At 43.5% G+C, this 18,610-nt stretch overlaps 1 protein-coding gene and 1 long non-coding RNA gene across 9 annotated transcripts in view; one reads left to right on the forward strand and one right to left on the reverse strand.

The window, feature by feature from the left end:
- LOC310769239 overlaps positions 1-18,610 on the reverse strand; it is a 526,120-nt gene that overhangs the window by 460,375 nt on the left and 47,135 nt on the right. The gene's annotated exons all lie outside the window — the stretch shown is intronic.
- SCMH1 (Scm polycomb group protein homolog 1) overlaps positions 1-18,610 on the forward strand; it is a 43,022-nt gene that overhangs the window by 22,000 nt on the left and 2,412 nt on the right. For 4 of the 8 annotated variants that reach the window (XM_083627196.1, XM_083627194.1, XM_083627195.1 and 1 more), the window contains 7 exons: positions 8,262-8,497; positions 9,506-9,632; positions 10,093-10,293; positions 11,683-11,865; positions 13,350-13,478; positions 16,302-16,505; positions 16,785-16,927. In XM_083627196.1, coding sequence (XP_083483322.1) covers positions 8,262-8,497; positions 9,506-9,632; positions 10,093-10,293; positions 11,683-11,865; positions 13,350-13,478; positions 16,302-16,505; positions 16,785-16,927 — 1,223 coding nt within the window. The remainder of the gene's footprint in view (positions 1-8,261; positions 8,498-9,505; positions 9,633-10,092; positions 10,294-11,682; positions 11,866-13,349; positions 13,479-16,301; positions 16,506-16,784; positions 16,928-18,610) is intronic. The other 4 variants (XM_083627198.1, XM_083627200.1, XM_083627199.1 and 1 more) reach the window with 1 other exon arrangement.

Genomic DNA, 18,610 nt, shown 5'->3' on the forward strand with positions numbered 1-18,610 from the left:
ACTACATTTCACCCCTGAAATGGTTAATAGTTGGCTATGGACTGGCAACATAGATTGTGCTCATATCTTTGATGGAGGGTTATGTATTTTGGTTTAACATAGTTTTTAAAAAGTGAGCTAATACTTTGTTCGTGTTGTCTTTTGCACTCTCTGTTGCGGTATTGGATTCTGTGGATGTTTATCAAATGGGATGCTTTGAAATCTTCCCAGTATAGTCATGGTTGTGGTGGAAGCTATGTCAAGCACAAAAATACTTTGCCATGTCTCTGTGCTTTCTCTCTCTTTAAGCATATCACAGCTTATGTTCTCCATAGATCCTTCTCATTAAGGCTGGCTCCTCACAGCAGCTTCCCATAATATTGATTGTACATTACTGCAGTGAACTTTTGAAGCAATAGTTTGTAAATCTTGGCTTGGCTCAGTCATGCAGAGAACGTAGGCAGGGTGCATGAGTGCATGTGTCTTGCATTACACTGCACTTTGGAGTAGGCAGAAGTAGTGCAGAAATCTCCCTCCTGTCCTCCAAGTCCTTGGGCAAACATGTGGGGGAAGGCTGGTCAAATGAGCTTCAGAGAAAGCTGAATCTTCTCTTGGGTTGTCTGCAATTTCAGATAACTTGGGGGAGAAGATCTGTGTGCTGTTGATGCCCTGACAAGGGCAGGTGAGTGATGGCAGAGGGCCTGAAACATTCTTTCCTGGGGATTTGTGGAATCCTGGCTGGAAGCATGCCCAAAAAAGGATTGCACAGGACCATGCATAACTATCTTCTTGTTCTATGCTGTCTTTACCAACCCTGATAATCCCATTAACTGCTCAGACTAGAGAATGCCAACATAGGAATTGACCCTACAGTTACTTATGCTTGTCAACTCTTCTGAACCAGAAGTTCAGGGGTGTCTCTTCTCTTCCACACTGGGCAGTGCTTCAAGAAAAATGCAGCTCTTTGCATATCAATGAGCTCTGTTTTAATTGTGAAAATACATCTGGTATCAATTGAAAGGTGTGCTCAGTGTTGTTTGTTACTGTCCCCCCGCCCCTTGATTTATATTCTGGGTTTCTAAGGGAGTATCTGCTCCAGAGATGGGGAACTGAATCTGGGTGATGGGTCAGACATGGCTGGTGGGCCAACCCTTTGGGAAAATGTGCAGCCTGCAAAGTGTTCCACAAGAACACTTGATTGTTTGTCAGGTCTTGCAGAGTCCTTGCAAAGTGCTTTGCAATGGACTCCATAAGACCTGACAATTAAAGACCACATTGCAGAGCTCTTGCATGGCGTGTCGCAAGACCTGATGATCAGCAGATTGTCAGATCTTCTGAAGCCCCTTGCTAAGCAGTCTGCAAAACCTATCAGTTGATTGTGGGGGCTTGCAAAGTTCTTCACACAAGGCTTTGCAAGTGGCTGCAAACCCCTTTTGACTATATGTGTCCCATACCAGAAGTTGCATGACGTTGGGTGTAGGGCAAGTGGGTGTAGTTTGGCCAAAATGGCCTTGCACACCAAATGGGAAGACCTGATGGGCCTTATTAGACCCACGGGCTGATGGTTCTCTACTTCTACATACTTTCCCAGACCATGTCAGTTTCTGGATCATGGAACCCAGCATACTACCAGTGGCTACTCCACACTCAGAGGCAGTATGCTTGCGAATGCAAGCTGCTGGAAACAGCAGGAGGGGAGAGTGCTCTGGGACTCAGGTCCTGCTTTCCAAAAGCATCTTGTTGGCCACTGTGAGAAAAGGAAACTGGACTAGATGAGCCATTGGCCTGATCCAGCAGATTCTTACTATGTTCTTATGGAGAACATTTATTTCCTATATGCTAGGGCTACCACAAATCCACATATGACTCCTCTCAAAGCTTCAGCTATTGCTTTAAGAGCTAATATTCCAGTAGCTAAGATATTAAAATTATAATGGCTAGAAAGCAAGACGTGTACTCATGGGTTCTGGAGATGTGAACTTAATTTAACTATTTAGGTTCTCAGCCCATCCCAATAACTTGACTTGGGTGTAAAAAAAACCCTCTGGAGTATTTTTGCTTCTTTAGCACTAGAGGGAGCAGAGTATCCACCTGTCCATCTTCCACTCACGGGAGCCACCAACTTCAGATACACAGGCGGCATTCAGGTGTGGGATTTATTACGTTAGTTTTACTGATTATAATGCTAGTGCTTCTGTCCTGGTTCCTGGTGTTCCTTTTAATACTGTATTACCTGTTGCATTATGGAACTGTGGCTGTGATCAACATGCCACCATGTCATGCTATATTTCATTCACACCAGTATCTGTGGTTGTCACAACTAATATCGCCACTCTCCCACTCTTTCTGTGCATATGCGCTTCTTTTCCCCTATGATTAATCATGTAGTATGGCAAAATACCTGCCAAAATTTCATTACATGAGCAGTGGGGCATGATCTCTAAAAACTGCAGGAATCTTACAACTCAAAACTCCCATGATTTTCCAGGTTGCCAAGATTGCAATCAGTTGTTTTTTTCTGGAAACAATTAACATGGAAGTGAATGCTAAACATGGGCTAGATTTCTAGAAGTAGTTTTTACATTGTGTGAAAGGTCATATAAAATGCAATAATTAACAGGTAAGGAAACATCAAGAAGATGGAGTCATAAAGTAAGCAAGTAGATAACTTTCTGTATCATCTAGGTGGAGGCTTTTATGTCCAGGGCCAATGTGTAAGTCTTTGTGATCCTAGTTCCTGATCCTAGTTCCTAGTTCCTGATCGTGTGTGCTTGTGAGTTTGCATGTATAATAACTACTAGGTTCTCCATTTAAGAAAATTCTGAAATTTCTGGGAAGTATTAGAAACCTCTGATCAGAAAGTCTGAAGAATGACTAAAGGATTTTACTAAGTCCATGTAGTTTCATCCTTGCTTCTGTCATCTAGTGGTGCATATCATTTATTGGTACATAGCAAGGCACTTGCTAAATATTTAGAACATAGTCTTCTCTGACATTTAGGAGAATATTTGAAACCATTTGATCCCTTCAGAACCACTGGATCCCTTCAGAAAATGATCCCAGTTATCCTCCTTCTCTCTTAATATGTAGCTAGTTTTGTCGGGTGATCATTTTCAGAAAGAAGGGAGTCTGTCAACCCAACACCTCAATACCCATCTTTCAAAGTGGCCCATTATGGCAGCTGATGGCCCCCTTACACCCTTCCTTCACTGGCAGCTCTGGGCCTCATGGAGTTCTAATCATTTTTGGCCTGTGGCCACTGAATTCTAATCCCACCCACCAAACCCCTTACACCAAATTTACAATATTTTACACAAGGTTTTTGTCCGCATCAGTATATTTTCTTTACACACCCTTATCTCTGGTAATACACAAGCCATCTTTGTACATTTTTAATTGCCCATGGTGAAAATTTCCAGCTCACAGAAATGGCATTGGACAATAGTGATAAAGAGAAGAAATCTGATGCAGCATCTGATCATCTGTGCTGTCTTGCACAGAGGCCTGTCTAGTCTTACATAGGGGATGGAGGGGCGATTATAAGGAAACAATGATGAAATTAAAACAGTTGCCTAAGGTGGTAGTTGTCAGGTTTTCTGACATTTTTACCATTAACCTCCTAAAAGATTAAAAGGGTAAAGAGTAACATTCACAGAGTTTCTGAATATTTGCCATATACACCATTGGACCACATCATCAAGCTTTACTTTTGGGATTTAACATGACAATAAGAAACCCTAGTGGAGCTGGACAGCACTAATGGTTATTATTGTATCTGTCTTGTTTTAATCAGTGTAAGCCGTGTTGAGTCCCGGTTTGAGGAAAAGTTGGGAAATAAATAATATTACCATTACAATAATGGAGAGGAAGTTTCTTGGATACAGCAGCCGAGTGGCAGGACTGCAAGAGTTAACTGTCCTTGGGCAGACTGTGAGCCAGAGGCAGTCTTCCACTTTATCAGGAGATCTGGAATGCAGAGGAGTGGAGTTTCTGCCTTGGCACTATCCCAGCTGGCAGGAACGCACTAAGATCTTGCCAAGCAAAGGAGACCTAAGAAAGGATGCACTCCCTTCATTGCTGTGCCAAGGGTGATGAACGTTACTGTGGGTACAGCAGAGATCATAATTGCAGACGCTTGCCCCAGTTTCCTTTGTTCCCGTTAATGCAGTCAGCCTTTTCAACACAACTTTACTCTGCTCAGCAGGCAAGCAAAAGTTAATCGTTTTTAAGTTGCCATGGAGATGTGTTAAGTGGCACCATACATTCTTCTTGTATTTGTCAGCCATTTTTTCCAAACAATTGTGTACAGATTAAGGGCCCGGCAAGCTTTACTTCATTTGCCTGGAAGGGAGAACAGCTTCAGGTAGAAATTAAGGAAAGTGGGATCTCTGTAAGAAGACCTGTAAGCGTCTACACCACCTCTTCCATTTAGGGTAGCGTGCCTTCAGTTGGACTACTAGGAGGTGAATAAGTCGAAGTGACACTGTAGAATTGCCTCTGACGGAAAGGTAACAGATTTTGACATTTGTTTTTAGTTGTATTTCTAGTGTTCATTGCTTGTGTCCTCTTTCAAGCAGAATCTTGGGGGCTGGCTGACTTATGTGGGAGCAAAAGATTCAATGTTGGGAGTTAAGTGGTTGTTCTTTAGTCCTTCCTAGAAAGAGAATATCATTTCTAGGCATTTGGCTTGCAGCTGAATACGAGTGGGAATTCTGTGAACAGGCAGCTTTCCAAACCTTGTGGGCAAGCTGTTAGACTGTTTTGTACTGTACCCACTGACTACTTCAGAGAGTTAAGTCCTTGGACGGTGTTAGAACGACAGAGGGTATGGGTGTGTTTAAAATATTTTTATGCTGCCTTTCAGGAAAACCTCCACAGTAGTTTACAAAACGAAACACACAATTAAAATACAATAAATTACAGCATGCTTAAAATAATATAGTTTAAAATAAGGGAGAACAGAAATGTCTTATCTGGTACTGGACAGGATAACAATGTTGGCATCAGGGTGGCTTCCCTTGCAGTGGAATTCCACAAAGCAGGCTCTGCTCTTTAGTTGCTACCTGCCTTATCTTGACTGGTAGGGAAACCTGGAGAAGAGTCTCTAAAACGAACTCAAGGTTTGTATATAAGCAAGTGTCCACTTAGGTACCTGGGTCCTAAGCTGTCTGGGGTTTTAGGACTAAGAAGCAGCACTTTGAATTTGTTTGGAAACAGACTGTAGCCATTCAAGTTATGAGTGGTTGCAGTCAGCTGCCCAGCATTCTTTAAAGTCAACCCTACACATATTGCATTACAGTAGGTGGTCCAAGATAGACAATGAAAACCTGTGGCCAGGCAGTCTCTGTCCAACAAAGGCCACCAGCCTAATTTTTTTAAAAAAGGGACTGCTTGGCACAAAAGCTACTCAGGCCTTCAGTGACACAAGTTGGATCAAGGAGCCAGATCTGGAGTGAAAACTTGATCCATCTCTTTGAACAAACTATTTACCTAACTGCAGAACCACCATCTTGCCTGGATCAAGCTCCTTTGTTTGGCCCTCATCCAGCCCTCTGTGAGTGTGAGCAAAGGCAGAATTAGAGCTAGATATCATCAACATGTTGATAGCACCTCACCTCAAATCCCCAGGTGACCAAGGTTTCATATAGATATCAAAAAGCATGGGAGACTAGATGGAACCTGCAGAACCCCACAAAGACCCTGAGGCTGAGAAGTAGTTCCCAGGCATTAACTTAAATCAGTGTTCCCATGGCACACTATGCCTCTTAACTCCCAACCCCGAGAGCCTATCCAGAAGTATGCTGTGGTCAGTGGTATGGAAAGAGAATTAGTGAGATCTGACACCTCTGTCCTTTTCCTGTGTTGGAAAGGCACCTCTCCCAGCAGCTTGCTAAACTGCTGGGTGAAGGACCTCTCCACCCCTCCATATTAAACCTCACTGCAGGTGTGCTGGGGGGGGCAGGTGCTTTGCACCTCACCTCTGCTAATGGGCAGCTTGCCTGGGCCAGCCTACTGTTCTTCATGCTGTAGTTGGTTTGGCTGCCACACATACTACAAAACTTGGGGTTCTATGCTCTGGAACTGACTACAAAGCATCTGGAAACACTGCTAACTTCAAAACAAGTGTTGTCAATAAACAAGCCAGATTCTTGGGTAGTGCAAAGGATGGGGTCATCATACTTAGCACTAATTTCCATGATTCCCTTATATGTTGGAGGGAGGAACAGGTTTTTCATAACTTGCCTCTTTTTGAGCAGCAGAAAGGTTAGGAGATACAAAAATGCAGGATCTTGTAATAATCAGTAAAAGGAAACCAACATTTAGTGCTGTAACCTTAAAGAAGCAGAAAGAAACCTCATGAGAATAGTTGGAAAGGCATAAGATAAGGTTGCTCAAAATGCAGCTAATAAAACAGGATTATATGAGAGTATCTTATCCCTAAAGTATGCTTCACAAATGATCCTGTCTCAGGGTTAGGGGGATGCTAACATAAGAAGAGACCTATTGGATCAGGCCAGAGGCCTATCTAGACATGCATTCTGTTCTCACGGCAGCCAAATTGATGCCTTGGGAAATGTGCAAGCAGATGTGAGTGCAAAAGCACTCTTGCTGCTTGTGATTTCCAGCAACTGATATTCAGAGCCATATTGCCTGCAACAGCATACTACCTGCAAAATAGATGTTATGGCTAGTAAGCATAGGTAGCCCTATCCTTCATGAATTTGTCTAGTGCTGTTTTAAAGCCATCCAATTCGGTAGTCATTTTTGCATGTTGTGGGAGCGAATTCCAAAGCTTTAATTGCACACTGTGTGAGGAAGTACTTTCTTTTGACAGTTCTGATCTTCCAACATTCAGTTTCATTGATTAGCCCCAGGTTACAGTATTTGGGGGAGTAGAATAGTCCCCATCCACATTTGCCACCATAACTTTGCACACCTCTGTCATGTCTTCCCTGCCTTTCCTTTTTTGAAAACTAAAAAGCCCCAAATGTTGTGAATTTTCCTCACAGGGAAATTGCTCCAGCCCCGTGATTATTTTGATAGCTCTTTTGTGAACCTTTTCCAGCTCTACAATGTACTCTCTCTCTCTCTCTCTCTTTTGTTAATGTTGGAACTGCTTAGTAGGTGAACATTTGAGGGCATGGTTCTCTGGTTTCCCCTTGTGATTTTCATTTCAGAAGAGCTTTTATGTTCCAAGCAGTCCTCTTGGAAGCTATAACACCTCTGAACAACTATCTTAGAAAATACCATATTCTTGGATTAGTGGCAATTTAAACAAAATAAAGTTTTTCTGTAAATAAACATACAGTTTTCTTGGAAAGGAAATACTTGATTTTTTGTTGTGATTTATGTCTAGTCTTGCATAACAATAGTCAAGGTTATAGATTGCACTGGAGTTTTCGTATGGGCTGTATGGAACTTCATGAAAGAGTAGTTGAAACGGTCTCATTTTTCTTAGATTGCGTCCAAGAGCCTTTTTTATGAGCAAACTGCCACAGAAAATGTCTTTTAGGTGGCTGCCAATAGGAACTGAACTTTCGCCTGGCCTTTGAGGCAGATTTCGAGCGTTAGCAGAATATTGGACATGGCCCTTGGAACTGTCTTGGGGATTATCTAAATTCAGTTCAGATTGTACAATGTTGGCTTGCACCACACCCATATATTGGCTTGAAGCAATGTATAGTGACATATCTCATGCTGCAAGTCTAAATCACCCTCTTTAAAAGAAAATCACATAAAAATGTAGCATATGCGGCCAGAACAGCAAAGTCTGGTAACCTCTTAAAATGTGGTGTTGCAGAAGCTTTCTTGGGCCACGTGTAACAAAGTGGGCTGTGGCCCATGAGAACTTCTGCCATCATATGCTTGCTCACTGTTTTTTTAAGGTGCCACCATACTGCGTTTGCTGCAACATATTAAGACTGCAGGTCCATACTCACATACCTGGGAGTGTGCCTCATTGATCTCTATTCCCAGTGGATCTTACTTCTGAGTAGACAAGCACATAGGAAGTTGCCTCATAGCAAGGCAGGTCATTGATCCACCTAACTAGTATTGTCTAAACTGACTGACAGCAACCCCCCAGGGTTTCAGACTGGAGTTTTTAACCTCAGGATGTCAGGGATTGAACCTGTTACCTTTTGCATATCTGGCAAGTGCTCTACCACTGAGTCGCGGCTCTTCTGTTGAGTGTACAGTTGAATATGCAGATGTCCATGAAAGTGCTTTTGCATAAAGCTATGTTGGTACCTGATGGTCTTCCCTCTCCTTTTTTGTGGTAGTGGTGATTCCAAAGAGCCCATTTCCCCCTGTGCCTGATGTGATCTCTGAAAAGGGCAGCATGCATAGTGGCACAAAGACTCTCCTGGAACATCAGCCTGGACAAAGGGGACGCAAACCTGGTCGTAAGCGAGGCCGGACACCCAAGGCTCTGACCAACCACTCCACTCCAACCCCCTCCAAAGCTGTGGAGCCTTTGAAATTCCCCAAGAAGAGGGGACCAAAGCCTGGCAGTAAGGTGTGTATTCATGACTTTACAGTTAGTGTGTGCTTCCTCAACTAGGAGCAGTTCTACTTAGATACCTTTCAATAACTATTCAAGCAAATAGATGTGTAGAATCAGGGATTGGGGGGGGTCATATTTTGGTTGTTGATCACATGATTTCTTGAACATCTTACGTTCATTTCCATTTAAAAACATCCAGTATCAAGTAATGGGAATGTCGTCATATGAGAGACCCCAGAGTGCTGGGCTAAATGCACAAGTAGTCCAATTCAGCTTTCCATCTTCAGTACAGTTTCAGGCTGGCTAGAGGTGCAACTGAGGTCTGAAAGTACCCATTTCATTTCTAAAGTGAAGGTGTTGGTCTGACCAGTACCTGGTTGGGAGGTTGCTTTTGATCTCTTCAGAGGTGGGAAGGATGGAAAAGTAACAATCTAATAAAGTTCATCATTTTAAAATACCTGTCCCATTATCATTTGTAACTGAATTGTTCAGGCCCCCTTAAAGGTAAAGGGACCCCTGACCATTAGGTCCAGTCGTGGCCAACTCTGGGGTTGCGGCGCTCATCTCGCTTTATTGGACGAAGGAGCCGGCGTACAGCTTCCAGGTCATGTGGCCAGCATGACTAAGCTGCTTATGGTGAACCAGAGCAGCACACAGAAATGCCGTTTACCTTCCCACCGGAGCGGTACCTATTAATCTACTTGCACTTTGACGTGCTTTTGAACTGCTAGGTTGGCAGGAGCAGGGACCGAGCAACAGGAGCTCACCCTGTTGTGGGGATTCGAACCGCCGACCTTCTGATCAGCAAGTCCTAGGCTCTGTGGTTTAACCCACAGTGCTACCCGCGTCCCTTACTTGTTGCTATTATCTCAAGTTATCCCCCTCCCCAAGCACCATTTCCTCCTGGCTTCCTTGAGATTAGGTCCTCAGTGCGATGTTATCCACTTTGTTTTTTGTCCTTTTGCCTGTTTAGAATGATTTTTTTATTTAAAAAAAGTCTTTCCTTTTTTTTTTTTGCAGAGAAAACCTCGAACTTTACTAAATCCAGCACCAACCTCCCCTACAACAAGTACTCCCGAACCTGACACTAGTACAGTACCACAGGATGCAGCAACCATCCCTAGCTCTGCTATGCAAGCCCCTACAGGTGCGGAATGCATTTCATCCTCTTTCTTGGGTGCAATATTTATTTATGGGGGGCAGGTATTACAAGGAAGTTATTTTAAGGTAATAAAGAAGCTAAAGCTGGTAATACATATATACAACCCCTTCCATTTCTGTCTATACTGGTGGAGGGAGTGGAAGACTTAAGAGGGGGAAATTGCTCAGTTTCATTTTACAGTCACATTTTTAAAATTACTGTTCTGTGATGAGAGCCTTTTGATGCAGCATCATAATCGGTCCTCCAGTACTGAGACCAGCCAGATACCTGGCCCTTGGGGTTAAAGGGTTTGGGAACTGTCTGACTCTGCAAGGAAGCTATTCAGAACATCACGTGATAGTTTTCAGTGGAGCAGACCTACCAAAGTTAGTAACTGCACAGTCAGTTACAGGCAAACCAGAGTTCAGTTATTAATGGCTTCTGCCTCCCCCCCCCCCCCTCACAGTTTGCATCTACTTGAATAAAAATGGTAGCACTGGGCCTCACCTGGACAAAAAGAAAGTCCAGCAGCTGCCTGACCATTTTGGACCAGCTCGAGCATCTGTGGTGCTGCAGCAAGCAGTCCAAGCTTGCATTGATTGTGCTTATCATCAGCATACAGTCTTCTCATTCCTGAAGCAAGGCCATGGAGGCGAGATCATTTCAGGTAAGGTCTGCCTGCCCTACCCTGTTTTGAACAGTGTCCTCCAGGGGAACACTTCTACAAGCTACAGCCCAGTCGTCGTGTTCTCAAGACTATCTCAATGTATGCAAGAAAAGACAGTCAACTGCAGTGTGGCTTCATTAGGCCAGGGTCATTTTCCCACTCTTGCTGGGGTACATTGCAAGTATTTAGAGCAGTAAAACTTGCACCATGAGGTGTGTTGCTGTTTTTGCCCTTTGAGGCAGTAGGAATTCCTTTTCTTCCCACACTCTTGTGCAGTCTCTCTTGAGTCTAAGATGTAATTTTGAAAGAAAATTCGGTATAAAATTGATAAGAAAATAAGAGCATTTAGATATAAGATCATAAGACAACAATTAAGCAGAATTAGTAAATATTTTAAGAACCTGACGGGGAAGTTGAGGGAAGCCATGGGAAGGGTGTGTGTGTGTGTGTGTGTGTGTGTGTGTGTGTGTGTGTGTGTATATATATATATATATATATATATATATATATATATATATATATATATATGTTATAGTCTGTTATATGGTTGAATATTGTAAAATTCAATAAAAACTTTTTAAAAAACAACAATGAAAGGAGAAGACTAGTTTCTCACAAAAATTGAGGAGAATTGTGCCTTCACATTTTGCGTTATAACTCAAGCTTTACAAAAGCTTTAAAAAGAAGAAGCAGAGGAAAGAAATCTGGGAATCTGGCAGTTATGGTTCATCCGGGGGAGGGGACTGCCCCCCTCATGGATGCTCATGTACTTACTTTACTTATAAATCACCTTTCATCCAAACAGAATCACAGGGTTGTTTGCAATGCAATAATAAAGCAATAAAAATATAATCCATAAAACCGTCAGCCACTGAACATTAAATAAAACCAGGTGTTTACTTGATTTCATTCAACCTGAAAATCTAAAATAATCAATCCAATTAAAAGCAGACCCCGATGGAATCAATTCTATTAGTTCAAAAAGTAAATTGGAATACTGTCATTGGGTGGTATTCAATTAAGTTTTCAAGTCTAGACGTGTTGAAATTAATAGACCTAATTTAGCTATGTTCACTAATTTCAGTGGATCTAAGTAAAACTTCTTTGAATGCCACCCATTGTATTTACTCATCTAAGCCATGGTAGATTCATCTACAGTTGCTGCAGCTTCACCTTCTGAAGGTGTTTGTAATCCTCAAAAAGCAAGATTTAAATATTTGTGTTTGATATTTTCACATAGACACCTCCTACAATTCTAGTGGAAGCCAGGAAAAGTTGTGGTTCTAGTCATTCAGTAAACTGAATTGCAGGAGAGGTCTGTGTGATCCAGCAATCCCAGACAATTTGTTAGACTTTTAGAATTTGTCTTTGTTCTCTTTCCTCCGCCAGCTGTGTTTGATCATGAGCAGCATACTCTGACCTTACCAGCAGTCAACAGCATCACCTATGTCCTCCGCTTCCTTGAGAAACTCTGCCACAACCTACGTAGTGACAACCTCTTTGGGAACCAGCCATTTACTCAGCATCATGTGCAGCACTCACGCGAGTACGACCACGACAGGTACCTACCAGGTAGGAGTTGGGGCTAAGAGTTGTTCCAGTATATCTCTGCAGATTGAGAAGGTTTTACCAAACAAAATGCAATAGCGCAGATATATTTATTCCCCAGGCAAATGCCTTTTGGGGTGTTTTTTTTTTTCTTGGGTTCATTATGCCTGCAGGCTGCCTCTTTTGTACGCTACTCCAAAATCTGAAACGAAAGCTTCATTAAACTTTTTATTTCCCCTGACAAAGAACTGGAAGGGTTTAAGAGCACTTCCTTTGTAAGCAGGGCTGGGTGCGCTGTGTGATGGGACACCTCAGATTCTGTGCTCTGAATACATTATGGTAAACCTATAAACGTAGTGGTGGCCTTAGATTACTGTGAAGCATTACAAGGGTTTGAATGGATTCCCTGTGTATCTGCTACTCTCTGGATACCCAAAACACCCATCGCCCATTGAGGAACTAGGTCTTTTGCTGAATGGTGCTTGCAGTCTGCATAACAAGAGCCATCCGGAAATGTTACATTAGACAAGTTCTGCTGGCCAGTAACCATGTCTCAGAACTGCCATGGTAATTCATTGGTTACTTGGAAAGGTGGAGATAGAGGTTACTGTCTGATAGATAGATAGATAGATAGATGATAGATAGATAGATAGATAGATAGATAGATAGATAGATAGATAGATAGATATGCAGGCACTGGCCAAAAAAGCAAGGCTTAGGGCTAGATATAATTAATTGTTCTTTTCCCTGTGCTAATTGTCCCATATGTCACTGGGTGGTTTCTATCTTTAGGAATTTGACACATAGGAGTCAGCACTGTGCAAAAGAAAATGTGCTAATGATATAATGGATGAGCTGTATCTATTTCTGTGAGTTTGAACACTGATTTTTATCAGGTTGCACCCTTCCACTGTTCAGAAATGTCATACATAGACGTGAACTAACTTCACACTTTTAGTCATGCTCACTGAAACTAAGACACCCAGGTTCCCTACAGTCAGCCAATATATTTGAGAACCATTTTGAAAAGCACCGTCCAGCGCATCTCACCTGCAGTTGTAAAGGAGCAGAGCTGTGTGTCATCAGCATATTGCTGACAATGTACTCCAAAACTCCTAGGTCTCTGTGGTCTATTAAAACAGTGCTGTGAAAAATTTGAGCCTTGATTAAAAATGTTCAGCAGTTTCACATTCAGAAGAACTGAAGTAATATCATTTCTTTTCCTAAATTGCACACACGCTTAAAAGGTAAAAGAATGGCTTGAAAACAGTATGTGAAGTGCCACTGTCCCTTTCATAAGCCTTCCTTTATTGAATGGACCAAAGTGCTGGCAGGTATTATTTATTTTGAACCAACTAGATTCCAAAACAGTGGTGCAGTTCTGCAACTCTGATGTCTATTGACTGAGATACGGGCTTCCACTCATAGTGGAAGTTCTGGTGGTCTTGGGCATGGCTGATTCGCAAGGCAGACTGTGATCCTAAGCAGGGCTTGTTCTCTCTTTCTAGACAGGAGCATTTCGTTAGATGACTCTCTACTGGGACCAGGACGGGGTGCAAAGAGATATTTACAAGATTCCCCTCCATACAGTGCTCTCTCCCCCAAGTTACCAAAGAATGACCATCACCCTTTGGAAGGTGAGCTCAGCATCTTTTTCCCAGCCTGGCTGTTAATATTAATTATGAATCAGCAGCATAGGTTGATGAAGATGTATGAAGACATATAGCAGCTCCAAATCTAGCATGCTTCTATCCTGGTCATTCATTGTTTAAGGTAGCTTTTGCCAACTCGGTGGTCTCCAGATACTTTAGATTACAGCTTCCACCCCCTGCCAGCATGGCTTTTCTAACTGAGACTGATGGGAGTTGTAGTTCAAAACATCTGAAGAACATCAGGTTGGCAAAGGTTGATTTAGGGCTATCAAGACAGTAACTTCCTGCCCTTTCTATGTCTATTCTTGAATCTACAATTAGGATTGAAGTAAGTGTTTCAGGGAAAAGGAAGTACCTCCCTTCCGCACCTTCCAGTGCTGGATTGAACAGCCTGCTTGGTCCCTGTTAGCTGTGTGCACCATTGAGGGGTGAAGCAACCCAAACCCACATATTTTTGTTGCTGAAACCACTCCTGGCCCCCCAGACTTTTCTGACCAGCTCTTACTGAATTTTGAGAAAGTCAGGACAGGGGAAAGGGGAGTTTCTTTCCATCCCTTCAAGCAATCATTACATTTCCTGAAGCCTTCTGCCTTTTGTACACAATACAATTATCCAGTTGTCTTCAGACAATCCAAATGCAATGTTTACAACATGACTTCTTTCCACAATAAGCTTCGTTTGGCATGACACTTTGGAGCTGGAAACCTTCCCTAGCTCCATACTGTTTTGTTCCTCACAGCAAATGCATGCAAGTATGAAGCTGCTGGTCTTTGGCTTGCAAAGAGCTTTATAATCCTTGAGTAGCAATTGGAGCTGAATCTACTGTAACCCCTTATGATTATTATAGCTTTTATTATTATATAGTTTTGATGGTTTCAGAGGTAACATATTGCTGAATGCCAGTTGCTGGGGAACAATAGCACAGGAGGGCTATTGCCTTCATGTCCTGCCTATGGGCTTCCTGGACAATGATGGGCACGATGGACCCTTGTTATGACCCAGCTGGCATCTTATGGAAGTTTCTTTCTCTTTCTGGCAAGAGTTGGCACTGTAGGTGGGAGACCGTCTGTAATGTCCTGTTGAGTGACCCCACACCTGCCATCCTACTGGTACTGTTCCCCAGGTATACTGCCCTTGGAACAATATTCCTGAAAACATTGTTCAGCTCAATGATGCTGTGGGATTATCAATACAGTAGAGGGGACGGGGCTGGGGCGGTCCAGATGTTATGGGACTCCAGCTCCTGTCAGCCCCAGTCAACATGACCAGTGGTAAAGGATGATGGGAGTTGTGGTCCAGCTACATATGGAGGCCCAGTGGTTCCACAATCATGCAGTAGAGAATGGACAAGGCCCTTCTACCTTTTTTTCCAGTCTGCAGTCCAAGTTTAACCCATGCAAGAGCCTGCTAGGGATTATTCACGAATGCAGATACTGAGCCTGTTGCACTCTCAGTAAAGTTCATTTCTAATGATAGGATTTGCCAGGAAAAGCAGGCAGACAAAGGTTGGAATACTGCATCACACTCTTCAGTCATTCAGTCTGCACAAGCATTTCACTTGCCAGATGGAACAATTCCACCTCACTATCCTCACCCCACCCCCATGTTGTTCTGGGGGTTCTCCCAAACACTACCCTGAACTCATTGCAGGGACACACAGAGTGGGGAGAGGGGGGAAAGCCCTGTTGTGCAAACAGAGGTCCTTGCCCAAGGCTGCCACAGACATAACTGGTACAGTGAATCCAGCCCAGATGCTGAGGGATCATTTGGACTGCACTTCATGTACACCGAGTTTAGTAGCAAACAGCTTGGAGTACAGAAAGATCACTTTTTTCTCTTACGTTATCATTGTGGTAAAGGTTTCCCTCTGTCACCTGTAGTATTGTCTCCCCCACCCATCTGCCCACAGGATTTAGTTTAAAACTCTCTATATCAGGTTTGCAAGACTCTTAACAAACACATTCTTACCAACCACTGTGAGGTGTAACCCATCTCCTGCCAGAAGTCCTTCCTCAAGGAAGTGGAGACCATGGTCAAGAAGCTAAACCTTTCCTGATGACACCACCTGTGCAGCCAGAGGTTTACTTCTAGTACTGACCTCTCCCTGACCCATGACCATCAACAGGAAGGAGTGATGAAAAAACCGCCTGTGCCCTATGGCCCTTCAGCTTCCTACCCAGAGTTTTATAGTCCCTTGCTGTATGTCAAAGGCTGTGTCTGGCAGTATCGCCTGTACCCATATGAATCAGAAGGAAAAAGTTGTGTTCAGTGGGCTTATCAAACTCAGCAACCTCTGTCACATTGTGAATCTTTGTGCCTGGAAAACAGCACACCTCCCAGGACATCCTGTTAACTCTGCACACTGCTGCCTCTGTCCCCCTCAGTAAGGAGTCACCCACCACTACCACGTCTCTTCCTCTTCTGGGGAATGGCAGGAATTGTTCCGAACATTGTGCCTTCCACAGCCTCTGGAAGATTGACTCAAAGGGGATGCGGCCCTTGAGTTGGAAAGAGTTCTTTTCCCTACCCCTGCTATCTTTTTTATGATGGTCAAACTAAATGATGAACATGAAATGTAAGTAGCAATAAGTTTGGATTAGTGAATGAAACTGGTAGAGAAGGGGAGGCCACCAAAAGGACTGGAACTCAGTTGTGAGCAAAGTGATTACTCCTCCTTTCCTTTGTTCTTTTCCTGACTTTCTGTCTGGGCAGAAGCTGGCTGTTTCTGCAGTTTGGATGTTCTGCGTACTTTGCAGCATTGTGGCTGGTGGCTGCACTTCTCTCATTAGTTGGTTGTATGTCTTCCAGGTGAAACGTTTGTTTTGAGTGATGGCCTGCCAGGTCCCTTGGAGCCACGCCTAGACCCCATGGACTCCGCCTTGAATGCTGTCAGTGCATCCAGTCCCAGCAGGAATTCAAGAGACTACAGACTTCAAGGATACAGGCACCTTCACCAGCCCTCCAGTCTTTCTCAGTGCAGTACCTCTGCCTTGCATAGACTTAGTGCTGGGGGTAAGGGCAATTAGAACATCTTTTCTCTCTAATGAAGTATCCCTAGCTCCATTCTTGTGTTTCCCTGCAATGTATTCTTTCCCATGCATGATGGAAGCAACTAGTGACATGCACCATTGTTCATGTGAAAGTGGCTCTGTGCAAACTAACACTGACAAAACGGATGGCAGTCTTTTGAAAAAAGACCATCTGGAAAAATCATGAGCCCTGCAGTATCCTGTCATGCCAGGACACAAATGTGTTTGGGTTTTGTTGATTTGTTTCCGTTGTCCCCTCTAGGCTCTGACAGATACCTTGCTCCTCGAGACACCTCACGGTTGGGCAGCCGAGACCCATCTGGCTGGACAGTGGAAGATGTCATGCAGTTTGTGAGGGAAGCTGACCCACAACTGGGACCCCATGCAGACCTCTTCCGAAAGCATGTAAATATAACCAACACCATGGGTGATTCTTGGAGTGGGGTGTCTCTTTCACGGTCACTCTCTCCTCCTGCTGCAAGAATCATGGCACAAGCACTCACAGCCACCATGAGGCAGTCTTTAACAAAGAAGCCTTACTTTTTACCAAACTTCTTTTGTACCAAGTTCCTTTCCGCTTGGGGAGCTTCGGTCCTTGTCTAGTCAGAGGAAGCAAAGCTCTAGCAGGGTGGATGTGCTTGATCATCAGATGTGGAGCAAAGACCAAAGCACAAGAGATAATCTCTGCTGCATGTGTCTCACTGAGGGCTCAGCTTCACAAGTATTGTATGACAGCCATCTTGGTTTGCACGTCTTGTGCAGATCTGTGCAACTGCCCTAGTGAAAGCGACATACCTGACTGGACAGAACGCCAGCTTTTGCACATTTAAAATGTTGTGTGTATACATATTGGAAACTGTGAAGTAGTAACAGTCCTGGTGGCACTGAGTTGGCAACTGAGCTCAGGAATAGTGAGCTATTTGATTGAACTGAGTGCAGCCCCCTCATTTCCATTCTCCTCTGCGCACCTTTTAGCAGGTGACTAATAGCTGGGATCTAATAAGGATCTGTCTGCTTCCCCTGGGGCCTCCTGGGATTTCACATATTTGGTTCAAGGAATAAACAAAACACCCAAGCATAGATTGGAGGGGAGAGTTGAGGCAAGACTTGTTCCCACAGTACATAAAAGGCTCCCATGAAATCTCCCTCCCCCCGAGTCTGGTGATAGCATCATCTTAGATTTCATTTTTATTCATGGGAGTATGTGCTGGTGAAGCAGACCTATACAGTTCAAGAAGGGGAGGGAGATGAGGTAAAACGCTGGTGGCGGGCATTGTCAGGAGAGAGAGAAAAAGGAGGCAAGGTTGACACTAGCTGATAGCCAGCAGGAAACCTTGTCTGGGCTTTCAGATGTGGCTCCTTGGCAATCTCTCCTTTCAACCCAACAATGCAATTCAGCCTTTAAAGTATTTGGGCAAGACTGAAAAAGATATCCAGTGACTTACAGAAGTTGTTGTCTTCCCTGTTTTTAGCAAAAGCAGAATTGTGCCAAACAGCTTCTGTGCTTGCAGAATTTGGATTTATTTATGTATATGCAAAAAGGGCATAACTGCCTTTGGTGAAGAGCAGTTGGGTTGTGGGGAGGAACAAAAAATTGCTACAGGTCAGATACTGGCTTTAGACAGGGAAGACCATCCTTTTCATCTTTTGGAATAGAAATAGAATGGGTGTCCTTCCAGATGTTATTGACTTCAACTTCCATCCGTTTGCAAAATCAGATACGATGGGAATTGGGAGTCCCGTCACTTGTTCCCCGTGCCTGCTTTAAACAATTGTAGTGTTGGGAGCAGGGCTGGAGCTGGAACATAGAAACATAGGAAACTGCCTTATATTTATTCAAACCATTGGTCCATCTAGCCCAGTTTTGTCAGCCCAGCTGGCAGCAGCTCTCCAAGGTCTTTGGCAAAGAGCAGTGTGACCTATCACCTGCTAACTGAGCCTTTTAACTAGAAAGACCATGGATTGAATCTGGGACGTTCTACATGAAAAACATGTCCTCTACCACCAAGCTATTGCCCCACTTCGTTGCTAGCCTGCAACAACAGTGTGTATATCTAGATGTGCAGCCACATAGTCTAATTATCCTAC

The sequence above is a fragment of the Podarcis filfolensis genome (assembly GCF_964270895.1).
Source record: "Podarcis filfolensis genome assembly, chromosome: 8".
NCBI classification, from domain to species: domain Eukaryota; kingdom Metazoa; phylum Chordata; class Lepidosauria; order Squamata; family Lacertidae; genus Podarcis; species Podarcis filfolensis.